General features: G+C 36.6%; 1 protein-coding gene and 1 pseudogene across 1 annotated transcript; both read left to right on the top strand.

Annotated features, from left to right (window-relative positions):
- The first annotated feature begins 5646 nt into the window (after window positions 1-5646).
- On the top strand, window positions 5647-10383 carry LOC148696279 (aquaporin PIP1-3-like; annotated as a pseudogene).
- A 3638-nt stretch (window positions 10384-14021) lies between these two features.
- Window positions 14022-17547, top strand: LOC137710520 (short-chain dehydrogenase TIC 32, chloroplastic). Its single transcript, XM_068449563.2, has 8 exons — window positions 14022-14294; window positions 14957-15188; window positions 15334-15413; window positions 15744-15897; window positions 16050-16128; window positions 16643-16727; window positions 17068-17114; window positions 17209-17547. Exons 1-8 carry the CDS (start codon window positions 14189-14191, stop codon window positions 17371-17373), a joined length of 948 nt encoding a protein of 315 aa, XP_068305664.2. The 5' UTR covers window positions 14022-14188; the 3' UTR covers window positions 17374-17547.
- Window positions 17548-18091: the final 544 nt, after the last annotated feature.

Raw genomic sequence — 18091 nt, 5'->3', positions numbered from 1 at the left:
GTCTTGTTTTGTAAGGAAAAAGGACAGAACTCTGAGGCTATGCATCGATTACAGGCAGTTAAATCGGGGTGACAATTAAAAATCGTTATTCGTTGCCTCGTATCGATGATCTCTTTGATCAGCTCTATGGTGTTTGTGTTTTCTCGAAAATTAATCTAAGGTCCGATTACTACCAGCTGAAGATTAGAAGAGATGATGTTCCAAAAACAGCCTTTAGAACTCGATATGGTCATTATGAGTTTCTTATGATGCCAATCAGGTTGACTAATACCCGAGCAACTTTTATGGACTTGATGAATCGGGTATTCCGTCCGTACCTCGACACGTTCGTAATCGTCTTTATTGATGACATTCTGATATACTCTAAGAGTGAGGCTGAGCATGCTAGACATCTACATCTGGTTCTGAAAAAGTTAAGGAATAATTAGTTGTACGCCAAGTTCAGTAAGTGCTAGTTCTGGCTGGATTAAGTATCATTCTTAGGACACATGATATCAGCTCAGGGTGTTTTCATGGATCCCCAGAACGTAGCAGCAGTAGAAAATTGGGAGCAACCTAGGACTGTCACAGAGGTATGAAGTTTCCTTGGTATTACGAGTTATTATCGACGTTTTGTGAAAAACTTCTCAACTATAGCCCTACCTCTAACAAGGTTGACTAGGAAATGAGTAAATTTTGAATGGAATGATGACTGCAAACGGAGTTTTCAGCAATTGAAGTACTGTCTCACTCATGTGCCTGATTTGGCACTTCTCCATGACAATGAGAATTTCGAGATCTATAGTGACGCCTCTCTGAATGGTCTAAGCTACGTGCTAATGCATCATGGGAAGGTGATCACCTATGTTTCACGACAGTTAAAGCCCCATGAGATGAACTATCCTATTCATGATCTCAAGTTAGCAGCTATTATTTTCACTTTGAAAATTTGGCAGCATTATATTTATGGGGAAACATGTCAAATTGTCACTGACCACAAGAGCCTTAAGTATAGCTTCACTCAGAAAGAACTCAACATCCAGCAACATAGATAGGTGGAATTGATCAGTGATTATGACTGCACCATTGAGTATCACCCTGGTCGTGCAAATACTATAGCAAATGCTCTCAGCAGGAAATCTCACGGCCGACTTAATGCTCTTTATGCATGTCGTGTTCCTCTCCTCACTGATCTAAGGTCCACTAGAGCGACTTTAGAAGTGGATGACCGGGAAGGCCTACTTGCCAATTTTCAAGTCAGATTAGTATTGTTGGATCGTGTTCTCGAAGCCCAGATAAATGACGCAGAATCTGAGGAGTTAAAACAGGCAGTGTCGAATGGTGAAAAGAGAGATTTCAGGATTCAAAGGCCTGATGGTATGCTGATGCAAGGTGATTAGATGTATGTGCCGAATGTAGAAGAACTGAAGAAGGAGATACTTAATAAAGCGCATATCTCCACTTATGCGATGCATCTCGGGAGTAGTAAGATGTATCATACCATCTGACCCTTCTACTACTGACTTGGAATGAAAAGAGAAATTGTGGAGTATGTGAGTCGTTGTACAGTTTGTCAGCAGGTTAAGGCGGAAAGAAGAAAGCCATTTGGGTTGCTACAACCACTTCCGATACCCTAGTGAAAATGGGAAGATATCACCATGGATTTGGTGTACAAGCTCCCTCATACGCAAAATGGCTTTGACGGTATTTGGGTGATAGTAAATCAACTTACCAAGTCATTACACTTCTTACCTGTTCGTGAGAACTATTCGTTGAGTCGGTTGGCCGAACTATTTATGTCTGAAATTATCAAGTATCATGGTGTTCTAGTTAGCATAATTTCTGACTGGGACCCCAGGTTTACTTCGAAGTTATGGGTAGCTTTCTAGGAAGCTTTGGGATTAAGATTACTTTATAGCACTGCCTACTATCCCCAAGCTGATGGGCAGTCAGAGAGAACTATCCAGACACTAGAGGATATGTTGAGATCTTCAGTTTTACAGTTCGAAGACGTATGGCACAAGCGATTATCGTTGATAGAATTCGCCTACAACAACAGCTTCCATTCCAGATGTCACCATTTGAAGCGTTATATGGGAAATCATGTCGTACTCCGTTGTGTTGGTTTGAAGTTAGCGAAAGAATTTTGGTGGGCCCTGAGATCATGGATGAGACGACGTAGAACATTTAGGTGATAAAGGTTAACCTAAAAGCAGCCCAAGATTAGCAGAAGAGTAACGTTGACAGGCACTTGACCGACAAAATTTATAAGGTTGGTGATTGGGTATTCTTAAAGCTATCACCATGGAAAAGTGTTGTACGATTCAAAAAGAAAAGGAAGCTAAGCTCTCGTTACATCGAGTTGTACCAGATTATTGAGCGAGTTGGTGAAGTTGCTTACCAACTTAATTTACCTCCAGAGTTGTCGAGGGTGCATAATGTATTCCACGTATCCATGCTACGGAGATATGTCTCTTATTCGTCACATGTAATTCTTCCTCACCCGTTAGAAATCAACCCAGACTTGACTTATGACGAGGTCTCAGTGACAATTCTTGATTTGAAAGATAAAGTTCTAAGGAACAAGACCGTTCATTTGGTGAAAGTCTTGTGGAGGAACCACTCAGTTGAGGAAGCTACTTGGGAGACTGAGGAATGCATGCGAGATTTGTATCCACGTTTGTTCTTTGATTGATTTCCAGTAGTTTTGAAATTTCGGGGACAAAATTTTCTTAAGAGGGGTAGGTTGTGACGACCTGTCCCTAATTCTCTATGTAATTTTTCCCCGAGTATGTGAATTGACATTTATGCCCTTGTTGGCAAGTGACATGGACGTGATTATGTAGCTTTAAATTATTTTTCTTGCTTTTGTAATTAATTTGTACTCGTTGTTACGAGGGTACGTTAATTTTATCACTGCTGGAAACATTGTTTTGGACAAATTTTTTAATTTCTTTTACTATAGAAAATCTGAAAATTCTATCCCCTCTTCTTTTAAAATTGTACCTGTGTCCCCCCCATTTCACTCACAACCAATCTTTTTCTCTCAAATCCTTTACCCAATCAGAACCTCTTCTCACACATTTCCCTCAATTAGAAACTGTCGGTCTTCCTCTCCCTCACCGTAACCCTCTCTTCTTTGTGACCACCAAGAACATGTACCAAAACTCGTAGATCGAACTTAAAAATACCACCATCATGAGCCTTTTATCCACACGATCACAACCATACCAACCGATTCTCAAATGGTTGAGTTTTGAGTGGTCAATGCGGAGCAACTTGGAAGCTCCGACTCAGTCCAGTTGGCATCGTCGTGATCCCCGCTTGGTTACAAGGTTTTAGGACGTGGGGAAGCTTCTACTCAACTCCCCGTGGCCATTAGACTAGGTTTGGAGAAGCATTGACGTCGAAACAAGCAAGTTCGAGAGGGTGAGTTTTAGGCCGAGACTTGCGAGGCTTTTTAGGCCATTTCCCATCCGTTTTTGGACTTCCAAACTGTATAGATTTATTCTCCTCGTCATGAGCTTCATTTTCGTATAAAGTTTGCTATAAGTGGTTGAGAAATGAAGAAGTTATTAAGGTTTGAAAATTTTCCAGAAACTGGCGAAAACTCCCCAGTTTTCGACTAACTAGACGACGGCGGCGGACGGCTAAGCTCATCGAAGAAGGCGAAGAATATTCCGTGAAAGTTAACGAAATATTCTAACGGTGTCAAGTAACACCGTTACTGTTTAACAGAATATTCCGTCAGTCCTGACTGAATATTCCTAATGTCTATTAAGGTTATGTCAGCTTCGGTCGTGCACGTGCCCGCGTGTGGCCGCGGGTTGGACAGCGCATAAGGGTGCGTCTGGCCTCCGGTCAGCAAGTGGTTGATACGTGTGGGTTTGTGACTTCGAGTAGAATATTTTCGTATATTCAAACCTTCTGTTTGAGCAAACTATGGGGAGTTATTCCTAGTTTTAGTGTATGTCCTTATTAACTAATTAGTATTAGTTGTTTCGCATATAGGAGAGACTTACCCTGAGGACGTATGTGGACAAGCCAGGCTAGGGGGCTACGATCCTTCAACATACCAATGAGTGGGCATTTGTTTTTTATATATATTGTATAGTTTCCACAAATGCTTTTAAATTGGTTTATGCATTTAATGCCATGATTTCCTTAATTTTAAAAATATTGTTGGTGGTTGAGTTTTATATTGTCATGGCATTTCATACGCATTTAAACTACTCATAAATATTATATTGTTGCAAAACGCTAAAGTAATTCTACGAGATGCTCAAGTAAGTTCAGGTGAGTTTATTATGTTGTTTAGAACAATTGAATTGTATGGCATGCTTATATTCATATAGTTAGCTCATCGTTTCTGCACCCCGATGTTAGTGCTCCCACCCTGGGCCAGGGCCAGTCCTTCATGTGATTGTTCACCTCCCGCATCACACACTCGCCTTGGATCCAAGTTAGGTGCTAGCCTGTCATACAGGTCATATTAGGCAACTCCGACTCGTAGATAACCCACGTATAGTGCTAGCCTTCATATAATCGTAGCACTAGAGCGTATATTATTACACCTAGCCTGTCGTACAGGTCACATTAGGTGATTCCGACTCTTGTGCTAGCATAGATTGATGAGCCATATATGCAGTCGTACAGGTCACATTAAGTGACTCCGACTTGTGTGCTAGTATAGATTGTTGAGCACATGATTGTATTCATATTTCCATTGTGATATTCTGCTATGGCATATTTCTGGATGTTTTCTTGGCATGCATTTGATTTCATATTTATATGTAGTATGATTTTAGGGAAACTATACTTGTTTTACAGCGAGGCGTTAGTATGTTCAGAAAACAAATGAATTTTTGAAATCTTTATTTTGTGCCCACTCACCCTTCTGTTTTTCGCCCCTCCAGGTCCTAGATAGCTAATTTTTCTTGGTGGCGTACGAGGAAAAGTTGGTGTTCTGACATACTCTAATTAAAAGTAGGAATTGTTCTCGGTTGTGTGCTAAACGCTCATTTAGTTTCAACTGCACTATTGTTAATATCTATACTCTGAACATTTGTAGTTTATGGGTTGTCCCCACTACTGCGCATTGACTTTAGTAGTTTAAATAAATTTTAGTTTTGGTTTTAATTTATCCAAATTTTTACATCACTTGCACCTTTGGTTACGTCACCTTCGGATGATGACCAGCACACCTCGACTTCGGTCAGGGTGTGTCAGGTGGGACACCACATGTTTTTATGTAAGTGATGGGAAATTTTATTTTTTAAGTTATTAACTTTTTAACACGCATATTCTACTATTTGTATAATGATATGTGATGTATCTCCTAGTGTGCCAGTCACACAGAAAAATCTCTCCTTTTTTTTATTATCCTTCCCATATCTTCAGTCTTCAATTTTTAGGATAAAGTTGGTAATTTTCACTCAAAAAACATTTTTCTTTTGGTGCATACTTCATGGTTTCTTCAGTTATTCATTTTTTGGTGTTTTCTTTACCTTAATGTATGTGGATTTTCTTTGTTACCTTAGATTTTGCCTATGAAATATTTGATACTTTAAAGTTTTAATTTGGATTTGCTACCTTTGATGCTTGAAATGTTGTGATAAAATACTTTTTGTGACAAGATCTGTGTGTTTGAAATTGCATGCAACAGGAGGGCACATCAACCCAGCAGTGACCTTTGGGCTCTTCCTGGCAAGGAAACTCTCCCTTACCAGAGCTGTTTTCTACATAGTGATGCAGACCCTTGGTGCAATTGCTGGTGCTAGTGCTGTGAAGGGCCTCCAGAAGAACCAGCATGAGCTTTTGGGTGGTGGGGCCAACCTTGTTAACCGTGGCTACACCAAAGGGTGATGGGCTTGGAGTTGAGATTGTTGGCACTTTTGTCCTTGTTTACACTGTCTTCTCAGCCACTGACGCCAAGAGGAATGCCAGAGACTCTAATGTCCCTGTAAGTATTATTATTACTAATCTTTGTTATCTCTGTCTTACATGCTTTTGCAGCTTCAGGAATTGTTAATTATTTTGCTAATCTGGATTAGAAGTTGGTTTTCGTTTTCCATGGACTAGTACTTCTTTGAGCTGGTGCTGAATCTTTTGGTCAATTAATAGTCGGATGTAATTGTTTGTTGATTCTTGTTTTAGCTGGTGTATTCCAGAATTTGGCTTTTCTGATGTTATGTTTAATTGGGTATTTAATTTCATCAGTAATGCTAGGAAGATTAAATTTGTAGACTAAATTTTGTAAATTAAATGACATGGAAGTCAATGATTGAATTATTACTTAATCATTGATAAACGTGCTCATTTTCTATTAGTGACATCTCATTTGGTTTGCTAATTTAATTTACAAATTTAATCTCTTTAGCATTATTCTTAATTCCGTTAAAGCTGCTCATATGGATGAAATTGTTTTGTAATCTAGTCATGGGGACTCTAAAATTTATCAGTTCTCCAGTTCTTACTTTGTGAAGGGTTATTCTTTTGTTACACTTTTAGGATATGTTTGCTGCACCGGACTGTCTCGGACTGGACTAACTGCTGGGACTAAGCTGGACTGGTTTAGACTAGACTAAGCTGAATTAGTTTAGTAAAGCGTTTGGTGCAGTGTTGGATTATAAAACCGAATAATAAACAAACTACAATATTATATTATTTAATGCATATATTATAATATTTTACATTATTTAATGTATATATTGTAATATTTTATATTATTTGATGCGCACATAATAATATTTTATTATTTATTCAACCTTTTAACCTTTTTTTCTCTTGGAAAACTATCACTCTGTGGAATCATCTCTTCTTTTCTCCTTCTGGCTCTGTCTATTTCTTCTTTTCTCCCTTATTTTCCTGCACAATGCAGGTGTGAAGCTCATCGCAAATTCTTCAAAAACAAGCTCATCATCTTCACCCTCTTGCCGCAATTAAGCATCTCCACCTTCCTCATCCTTTTTTTCTTCCAAAAATTTTCGGATCTCTCTCTTCCATCTGATACATTTGTTGGCTTCTCCGCCTGCAAAGTCATCTCAGAATTTTTTGGCACGGTGTTGACTTTGAATTTGGTGGTTGGATTTGGTTGTTGTTATTGTTTTGCGTTTTTAATTTTTTTGTGGTTGGATTTTGAGATTTAGGCAGCGGGTGAGGCTTTTGTTTCAGATCTGGGGGTGGGCAAACAGTGTTGCAGAGAAGAACGCTTGCAGATGATGCAGTATGTAGACGATGCAACGAGCAAATGAAACAAATTTGGGGACGGGATTAGCAATCCCATACATATCGGGGATCCCCGCTAAGACGACCAAGTGAAAGACTTAGTCGGTGCAAGTCTGACTTAGTCTCATTAACGGTAGTCCATGTTCGCATCAAACACTGGCTAGCAATCCCAGCTAAGCCAGTCCAATCCAAGGAAGTTTAGTGAGGGCAAACAAACGCTCCCCTAAACTCTACTTTGATCTCACTTTCCTCCCTATATAAATTTTTGCAACTTTGCAATCTAAAACTCTATTTTTGCTTCACTTTGTCATTTTGCTTTAAATCCGTTAGTAAAACTATTAAAACTCTAATCTAGCATGAGTGAGGCCCACTTAACCGTTAAATTGTTGTACCATGACTTTCATGTTTCACGGGGTGTGTATGTGTATGAACTCGTGTTTATTGTGATTGGAGTGTGTAGGAGTGAGGTAGCTTGTGTGATTTTTAATTATTTATCAAAATTCAAATATTTTTAGGTTAAAAAGTTGAAAAAAAAAACCTATGCTAACGTGCTAAATAATTTGCTAAATTTAGAACATAATACATTATAAAAATTCATATTGGTCTCATGTAATATATTGGTTAATAATTTTCCGATTTCTTTACACCCTTGAGATGAGAAGTCATTGTTGTATGTATGATGTGTTGTTTTACTATGGCTTTTGTTTATCTAAATAGAGTTTTTGCTTGGTTAAATGTTGATAAAATGAAATAATGTAGTACATTGAACAATGTACAATCTATGTTTGGAAAAAAAAAAAACAAGGAGATTCATGAATTTTGTTTGGTTAAACTAATACATAGCATTGGTAGTTTGGAAAACAAGAAAATAAACACAATGTACAATATTAAATTTTTTTTTTTTTTTTTTTGAACCAACAATATTATCTACGCTAAAAGGGTAGAAGAGTGAGTTAAGCTTCACTTACAAATGAAAAGTAATACCATTAGACCATAGTACTAAGTGGCTATAATGTACAATGTCTAAGAAAATAAGAAATACCTTGATAAATTAATAAGTTATTAATTAATCGGTAACTTAATAAATGGTTAAATCGATTATTTAATATTTGCTAAATTAATAGATTTTCCTTGGCCCCAAGACTGAATTTATAGAGGTTTAACTGTATAAGAAGGGAAAAGATTGTACAAATTCAAACACCCCAATACGAGGTAAAGAATAAGCAAGAAAAATGTTAAAATGTGAGTGAAAGACTGGAGAAAATACAAATAAAAGTTGATAGAAGGAGGGGAAGGGAATTATGCACTAAAATAACAAGGATGAAGTGAAAAATGAGGCCAAAAACAGAAACAAAGAAAGGATTGAGAAGGGGCACACTTGAATTTTAAGGGTATTTGAGTGATATGAAGCAACAGCTAGAATATGTTATGGTAGCAAGAAAACAGGCAAGATGTGCTCGAGACCACTCTGGTAGGGGTGGGTTCAAAAAACCGAAAAAAAAATCAAATCGAAAGAAAAAAAAAATTGAACTAAACCGAATCCCTTTACACTTTATGAATGTATGCCCATGATGATTCTTTTGTGAAACTTTGTTGCCAAGTTTGAAACTAACCTAGGGCTTTTTCAAGGAGCATACTTGGTTCAATTAGGAAGGATATTTCATTAGTTATAGAGAAAAGTTTTGGAAGAGCTTCTCTATTTGTTTGCTTTTCGAATGGATACGTTGATAATTTTTCTTTGCAATTGAGGTTGTTGACAGAATATGATTGGTTTATATGATCTTGTATATATACAACTACCTTCCCATTTTTCACTTTCCTTATTTTCTTATTATTAGTCTACCAATGCAAGCCTCTTTTCTAAATTCCATCTAAAAAAAAAAAAGGATCAAGTGCTATAAAATAAAATAAAATAAACCGAAACCGAAAGGAGCAAAACCAAACTCAAAAAAACCGAACCCAAAAAAAATAGAAAGAAAATTGCCAAACCCAGAAAAACTGAACCCAAAAAACATAGAAAGAAAATTGAACCAAACCAAAGTTTTGGTTCGGTTTCGATTTTGACAACAAACCTAACCAAGTGAAACCAAATCCACCCCTACAGTCTGGCCCCTGGCTCCACGTCTGACACATACTTTAAATTTCGACAAGGGTGAGTATCAGATACCTACAGGCTACACCCATGATACCTTTCAATCCGTATTAAATACTTAGTTTGGAGTATCCTTTACTGAATTATGTTAATCGTAGTAGTTGACCAAATGATGACACTTCCAAACAATTTTTAATTTGTTGTATCCTAAGTCAATACTATATATCATTCTCTGAAGTTCTGTGAATAGAAAGATCATCCCTTGGAATTTGGACTGTGTTTTAACTTGGAGTGCACATTTATCTGTATGCAGATCTTGGCCTCTCTTCCCATTGGTTTTGCAGTGTTCTTGGTTCACTTGGCCACCATCCCCATCACGGGAACCTGCATCAACCCAGCCAGGAGTCTTGGAGCCGCCATTGTCTACAACAAGGACCGCGCTTGGGATGACCACGTAATTGAACTAATCAAAACTAATTAGATCATTTTGTAATTGATTTTCGGTTTATTAATGACGAGATTTATAATCCTATCTGTTCTGTTTGCAGTGGATCTTCTGGGTTGAAGCATTCATTGGTGCTGCTCTTGCAGCTATCTACCACCAGATGGTCATCAGGCCGTTCCCTTCGGTACCGTTTGGTACGTGGGACGGGACGGAACAGAGTGGGACAAGGCGTTCCGTCCCACGTTTGGTGTGCTTAAAACGGGTGGAACGAGTTGTTCTACGGAACGAGTTTTGGGTGAATTTTCGTTCCACCTCACCCCCTTGGAACGACTCGTTCCACATCCGTGGAACTCAAAATTATAACCTCTCCGTCTCCTTCTTCTTCCTCCTTGTTTCCATCCGAGGGCATCTTTGCTCCCGCTCCGTTCCGTTCCGTCCTGTCCCGTCCTGTCCCGTCCCGTCCCGTCCTGTCCCGTCTGCATACCAAACGATACCTTCAAGTCCAGGGGCTAATTTTCTTCCAGAGCTATGGTGTATCTCAATCTGTCCCCTCTTCTCCTTTTTCGGTGCCGCCTTCTCTCCTTTATTTCTGTTTTTTATGAGAAAATTTTGTGTACATTAAGTATGCAGTACTACTTAATTAATCATGTACTCAAAGTTTGTGACATGTTTTGAATGGAGGATTCTTTTATGGGTTAAAATTTATGTAGCAAAGTGATTGTTTTTTTTCTCTTCTCGTGCTTTTATTCTGAAACTGGCATTGTTGATGGGCTGGGTCAGTTCGAAAATAACACGACCCAATTCGAGAATTCAACTCGAACACGATTAGGGAAACCCGAACCGAAATGTTTTTATTTATTTATTTATTTTTGGTTATATTTATTACAATCAATATTATTAATTTAATTTTCAAGAGAGAGAGAGCGTTTGAACCTATTACGCACTAACAATTCTAATCATCAATGGAATCCATCACTTACAACACGATTTGGCTGTTAATTGCCTCAGTTTTTCCAAACTATAAGATGATGAAAAACAAAAAAAGAAATTTTTATTCGAACCTATTGCATGATTACCATCAAGTATACGATAAGATCAACAATAAAACTAAAATTTATCAAAACTCACACCCAATAATTAAATCCTAGCTTCATGCAATATTTATCCTACATCCATTCCAGCTAAAACCCTAAGAGATCTTATAGAGAAAACAAGCTTCTGTTTTTTTTATTTTTTTATTGATGGATCATGATTTTGAAGTTTTAAATCCTCCAAGGTATGAATTGACTTATGCAATTTTTTTCATTTGATTTCAATTTTTTTAGAGTTGAGAAGAAAGGTTTTTAGGTTTCAATTAACAACCATCACCACTAGAAGTTGAAAAGATGAATTACTGTGTTTCACTATGTAAATGATGGTGAAACCTCCCCAGCCAATTTGGTTTCCTCGAATCCACTCCACCATGGTTGAAAATCTAGGGAAAACCTAAAGAAACAAGGATTTACTACCACTTACGAAAATACATGAGCATGTTGTTTGCTACCACTTACCTTAGATCATGGAATAATTTAAAGTTGGTTCATTAGGAGGCAGCAGGTAACACAACAAAGAGACACCAAAATACAAACAAATTAGCAACAGCACCCATGGGAGCCATGGTGGCACGCAGCTCCAGCAATGGGGGCACATCATCTTAAGAAATTCCATTAATTTCTACACGCCATAATGGTGTATTACATCAGCTACGACGTAATGCTGTATTACATTAACAAAATGGATGTAAAAATAAATTTACATGTGGAATTGAGTTTGTGAGGATGATTTGGTAATAAATTTACGTTTAAAGAGATATTAGTTTTTTAATTAAAAATAATACGGGTGTAGAGAGTAAATTGGGTGTAGAATAAGATTATAAGCATTTAAATAAAATTTCCCAAACCATGACACGAAAAGCCTGTTTAATTCTTAGATGTATAAATTTGACAAGTTACACAATAAGTCAGTCATAATAATATGGTACGAACTCACCTTTATGATAATCAAATTTAAAACTTTTCACTTAAAAATAAATATCACTAAATCATAATGTACATATATTATGTTCCAACCCTATTGGTGACTAAGCTAACATCTAATCTAAAAAATCTATCGCTTGAAAAAAAATCATAATATATATATATATATCTCTACTAATTAATAAAACACTCATGGTCAACCAAAACCCTATGAAATTATCAGTTTAACCCTCTAATTAAAACAAAACATGAATAAGAAATATGGGGCAGAAATGTAATTTCACACAACCAAATTTTGCTGTATTTTTTCAAAGTCTTGCTTACATGTAATCCTAACATATCTCTAATTAAAAAAAATTAAAATTCCCACTTCTACATTTTCCATCACTCTCTTCCTCTCTCCTCCTATTTCAAAAACAAAAAAAAAAAAAACAAAAAAAATATTCTCACACACTTTGTGTGTGCTATGCTAGTTAAATATAAAATGTTATCATCAATAAAACTTCCACTCAACCGTGCCTTCATTATATTTCACCAAGTTATAGTGACATCTGCGTCTTTTAGTTATATATATATAAAATGTTATCATCAATAAAACTTCCACTCAACCGTGCCTTCATTATATTTCACCAAGTTATAGTGACATCTGCGTCTGTTTTTCAACATGCCCTTCCACAATAGATCTCCTTCTATCGTACTAGCTTTCAAGCACGCGCTCACGCATGTGCAAAATATATTTTTTGAATTACAGCGCACTACGCACAACTTACACATTTTATTATGGACGCTATATGCTCCGGAAGATCTTTTATGTATCTTCAAAGTCCAAACCACATGTTTGGCAAGAGTCTCATTTTTTAATTACGGGATCAATTTTCATTACACAAAGTATGAAACAATCTTGTTGCATTGTAGGAGGGTTTGAACTAAATAAATAATATTAGACTATGTTAGAAGAAACTCGTGGATATTTCATGTAATAGTGAGATACTAATTTAATTAAAAAAAAACTTTTTATGACAAAAAAAAAAAAAAAACCATTGTCGTCATGACGAAATTACTCCTGTATTATTTGATGCATTATTTTGGGTTGCTTTTGAACTTGTTTTGAACGTGTTTAAAGATAGTGAAAATAATATTTAATAAACAACTGATTGTATGATGATTCGATACAACAATTTAAACTTTACATGATAAGTCATAGACTCATAGCTCTTATAAATTCAAAGGCTATATGCGTGCGAAAGATTTTTTTTATTATTATTACAGGCGCTACGTGCCTCTTAAGATATTTTGAATGTGTTTAAAAATAGAGAAAATAATATTTAATAAACAACTGATTGAATGATGATTCGATACAATAATTACAACTTTACATAGTAACTCATAACTCTTATAAATTCAAAGAGTTGTAAAATTGGGACATGCTCAACGGCTCCATTTTTTTTTTCTTTTCCTTTTGACACCATCACACAACCTTCATGATTTTTCTTATTTTTTGTTATATTTTCCTTTCTTCTTCACGTAAGCATCATCAACTTTCACTCATCCTTTTATTTATTTATTTTTTTTTTCTTTCTTCCCACTTATATTTAAATGGGTGAGGCGTTGGTGCCCACCTAAGAAGAAAGAAAAAGAAAAAGGCATGATGGTGATATGCATGCAACCATTTGACAAAATTGCCCATGCATTTTTTTTATGCATTCGTTTGGGATGCTTTTGAATTTTTTTTTTGAAAGGCATTTGTGTCCTATTAATTTTTAGTGAAGTTGTGACCTCAAAAATCGGGATGCTGACTTTATGTATAGAACCCCAAAATGGGCTGCTGGATTTATATATAGAATTCCAAAACGGGGCTGTTAGCTATATATATATATATATATGATAAAGGCGTGGCTTGAAATGGGGCTGCTGGTTTTATATATGGAAATTTTAACAAAAAAAAGTTTACCGTACTATTAATTTTAACGAAAAATCATATTTTTATACTAAAAAATTAATTTTGTTACTATTTATTTTACTTTTTATTTTATTTTTATCATTCAAACTTAAAGTTTTTAAATCATTTTCATTATTTTTTATTTTATATATAGATATAAGATATAAATATAATATACATAAAAGATTCCACACATCAAATCAAACTCCCTCTTCGAACGCATTAATCATCAAATCACATTCGTACATCCACATCGAACGTCTATCACGCCAGTGGTAGACCATCAGATCATAGTATGTTCTCGTCGGGGCCCACTCAATACTTAGAAAAATCATCATATAAACCGCAAATTTTACATAGTCCAACGTCAGTGGTTGTCTGTCAGATTTCCATGTTGGGTTTTGGAAGTCTTGCTCTGTGAAATTGTTTCACCAGATTCAATTGATTTGGTATAATCTGTCTGAGTGAGTGACCAAGATCTTGCAAAAAAAATGTGGATATTTGGGTGGAAAGGGCCGTCTGGATTTTCAGCCCGTTCTACTGCTGAGGAAGTTACTCAGGGAATTGATGGAACCGGTCTCACTGCAATCGTTACAGGTTTTCTCCTTTCTGTTAAATTCATCATCTTCCTTCATTCTTTTCATCTGGCTTTTCTTTTCCTTCATTTTGTTTGGTAGTCGCTATTATTTCATATCGCATCTTACTATCATGTGTTTGGTTGCTGAGAAAATTACCGGAAAAGAGGAAAGAAAGCTGGTTTAGTCGTATTTGATTTCATACTATCGTTTGAGCATCCAAAGGTGGTTTCTTTTGGCAACCCAGTTGGATTTGGCTGTGTCTGATTGAAGCTGGCGAGGTTTAGGATCAGTTGACGTTTGTGTTTTTTTCCTGTCGGTTACTATGTTTTTGGCTCGAAAATGTAAATTATGTTGATTATTGTTCTACTTTATGTTCATTTGAATCATGATGTTTGAGGTTTTGGAGGGTGATCAGTTCGATGAAGCTAAAAATATACCGCTTAGGGTTGAAACATTATTGTTAAGAACATAAAAAATTCTGAAGTAAATGGAGGTGATCAAGAAAATATTTTATGTCAGTTTCCGATGAACTTATCGTGACAGATTACGAAATTTATTCATCGGAAAATCCTAACGTTGACTAACTGAGAGGTTTTATGACCTCCCTTTGCTTATGAATTTGGGGATTAGTGAAATTTGAAATGTTTTGCCTTTTTCAGTTCTTAGACTGTTTAATTTCAGGAGCATCGAGTGGTCTTGGTTTGGAGACAACACGAGTTCTAGCCTTGCGTGGTGTTCATGTCGTAATGGCAGTAAGGAATACTGATGCTGGTAGGAATGTTAAAGAGGAAATACTTAAGGAAATCCCCACGGCCAAAATCGATGTCATGGAGCTTGATCTCAGCTCAATGGCATCAGTTAGGAAGTTTGCATCGGAATACAACTCATCTGGTCGACCATTGCATATTCTGATGTAAGACATCTGAATTGGACTGCTGAATATAACTCAGTTGCTACTTGTGACTACATGTGTCTCTGTGTGTTTGCATACACTCTTGGTTGTGTGCCTTTGGATTGATGATTGTTATTGCTAATTTCTCCTCTGTGTTTGTTTGAAGTAATAATGCAGGGGTTATGGCAACTCCGTTCATGCTTTCAAAAGACAACATTGAAATGCAGTTTGCAACCAATCATTTAGGTATTTAAAACATAAAATTCTCTTGATTTCTCTCTAGGATGTGAAAATCTTTTCCATGAGGGTATATGGTTGACAAACTTTAGATAGGAAAGTTCTGGTCCATCGTTGCAATTTTCTGTTTTTGTTTAAAGAAATACGGAATTGTTAGATTGGAATAATATTAGGATCTTGAAAAATTTCATTTTTCACATAGAGGCCGCGACTTCCCCCAAGTTTTTGCTGTTCAATAAGGTTTCCGTTTCTCATTTTAAAAATACAGGTCATTCGAAATCAGCTGTTATATCCTCTGTATAAAATTGGGATCTGATAGTTCTTACCACTGTTCTACAGGCCATTTTCTTTTGACAAACCTTCTGTTAGAAACCATGAAAAAGACAACAAAGGAAAGCAACAAAGAAGGAAGGATCGTGAATTTATCATCAGAGGCTCACCGATTTGCATATACCGAGGGGATTCGTTTTGACAAGATTAATGATGAATCAGGGTAAGTCTGAGAGGACAATTTAATGATTTTATCACTCTATGCTGCTGCGAAATTACAGTAGTATCCGATTTAATGATTTTATCGCATGATGTACCAAATTTTGTCCACTAATACTTCATTTTGATTTTCTTTTCTTACTTGAAAATGTACAGATACTCCAGTATGTATGCTTATGGACAATCAAAACTTGCGAATATATTGCATGCTAATGAGCTCACAAGGCGCTTGAAGGTACTAAATTCATACAGGATCATCAACTGGTTTACTAGTGAACTTAATGATATGAATCATTTCATGTGATTGTGGTTTTTCTTGGTCTTTCCTCGGTGTAAAGAGTCCTCAACCTGCTACAGAGAGAGCAGGATTGATTCATCCACGTAATTTGGTCTTCTAGAATAGCACCCTTAAATAATAGCGTCCTGAAGACTTTTGTTTAACGTGTTAAGTTCCTGAGATAAATGTGAAAATTAGACGTATTAGCAAGTGCATGGCCCTTTTGGTCAATAGAAGAGAAAAGAGTCAGCGTAATTTCAGATTGTTATTCTTCCCATCTTCGGAAGATAAAATTTGAAAACAGCATTAGATCACAATTTGTAGCCTTTACATTGTTGGTGTTTTCAACATTTATAAGCTCTCTTCAATTTTATACTTCCAAATAAGCCATGCCATCATGCATAAGAAATTCTAATCTTCTGTTGTGTTTCAATTTTTGCTTATTTATTTATATATTTTTCTCTCTGAACAGGCAGAAGAGATTAATATAACTGCTAATTCCCTTCACCCCGGATCAATTGTTACCAATCTTCTACGCCACCACAGTTACATTAATGGTAAATATTTGAACCATTGATAAATATTCGATAATAGGTTGATTTTGTTCTGGATGAGGTGATTAGGTCATGCATTCTGAGTTGTAGTTCTACAATCTTGTATAAATGTTCTTTCAATTTACATAATTCTTAAGAATGCTATATGGTATGATTTACAGCGTGTGTTCCAATTTACGGGTACAGACAATATGGTACTATCAATTTGACTTGAGTAATATCAAGATCTTCATTCTGTTCATTCTGTGTTCAGAATCCTCTTGTCAGTTTCCCTTTTACTTTCATCATTTCCTTTATTTATCTGGATTCATATTTTGATCTTCATTGTTTTGGGTTAATGCAGCCATTGCCGGCTTCTTCGGTAGACTTATGCTTAAAAATGTTCAGCAGGTATTATACTAATCCGATTCACTCAACAGGCTCATATGATTCAATCAGCATCACTATTTTCGTTCTTTTTTTCAATTGTTTGACATCACTGCAGGGGGCAGCAACTGAATGCTATGTAGCGTTGCATCCGCAAGTTAAGGGTGTCAGCGGTGAATACTTTATGGACAGCAACAAAGCCAACCCGACCCTTCAAGCCAAAGATGCTGAATTGGCAAAGAAGCTATGGGATTTCAGTGTGAGCCTGACGGATCCAAAGTAATCAGGAACAAAAGATTGGTCAGACTAAATACGTGTTGTAAAATTACAAGTGTTTTTCATGGAACTGTCTGAGACTTTATTCGAAGCTAAAATGTTGAATGATCATGTAAAACTTATAAAACTTAATATATATATATATAAGCCTATGGCAGGGACCTTGTTGCCTTGTAGGAAAGCCGTCGGTATACATATTACATATGCTTTCCATCATTTTGGTTAACACCACCCCCACACCCCCCCCCCCCTCTCCCCCCACACGTGCGCAGTTGTTTCTGGCGAACAGAAACTCAATTTTCCGACCAACTCCAAATTCTACTAAATTTTATAGGAATGTGGATTGCAACAAAAGGATCAGCTTTTATGCCTTCCATGAAGTCCAAAAGTGGACGAAAGCCCGTGAAAGGTGTATCTTGCCAATCAACGTCTGATGGACAATACGAGCATGGGATTTTAAAGCTGGGGTCGGGGCGAGTCTAACCCAGGTGGTGCGCCACCATGTTTATTGTCGGAAAAGGTGATCTCCAAATCTAGAGTTTACGGTGACCAAGAGGTTTTGGACTTCGATTCGTCCCCTAGTTTTGGACTTCGATTCGTCCCCTAGGGAAATCTATATAAAAAATTTGATAAGATAGGAGCACTCGGACGTCAAGATGATTTCAGCGCCACCAATCCTATTTGACGCAGGACGAGCCAAGGGTCTGAAGAGAGATAACCTGAGA

Source organism: Pyrus communis, chromosome 6 (genome assembly GCF_041283825.1).
Source record: "Pyrus communis isolate YQ-2024b chromosome 6, ASM4128382v1, whole genome shotgun sequence".
NCBI classification, from domain to species: Eukaryota; Viridiplantae; Streptophyta; class Magnoliopsida; order Rosales; family Rosaceae; genus Pyrus; species Pyrus communis.
The sequence above is the reverse complement of the archived record's forward strand: the minus strand, read 5'-3'. Positions and strand labels throughout refer to the sequence as shown.

Coding starts and splice junctions, on each gene's coding strand:
- LOC137710520 (XM_068449563.2), top strand. CDS start 14,189: ATGTGGATATTTGGGTGGAAAGGGCCGTCTGGATTTTCAGCCCGTTCT. Junction 15,189..15,333: donor CGACCATTGCATATTCTGAT/GTAAGACATCTG, acceptor GTTTGTTTGAAG/TAATAATGCAGGGGTTATGG. Junction 15,414..15,743: donor GTTTGCAACCAATCATTTAG/GTATTTAAAACA, acceptor ACTGTTCTACAG/GCCATTTTCTTTTGACAAAC.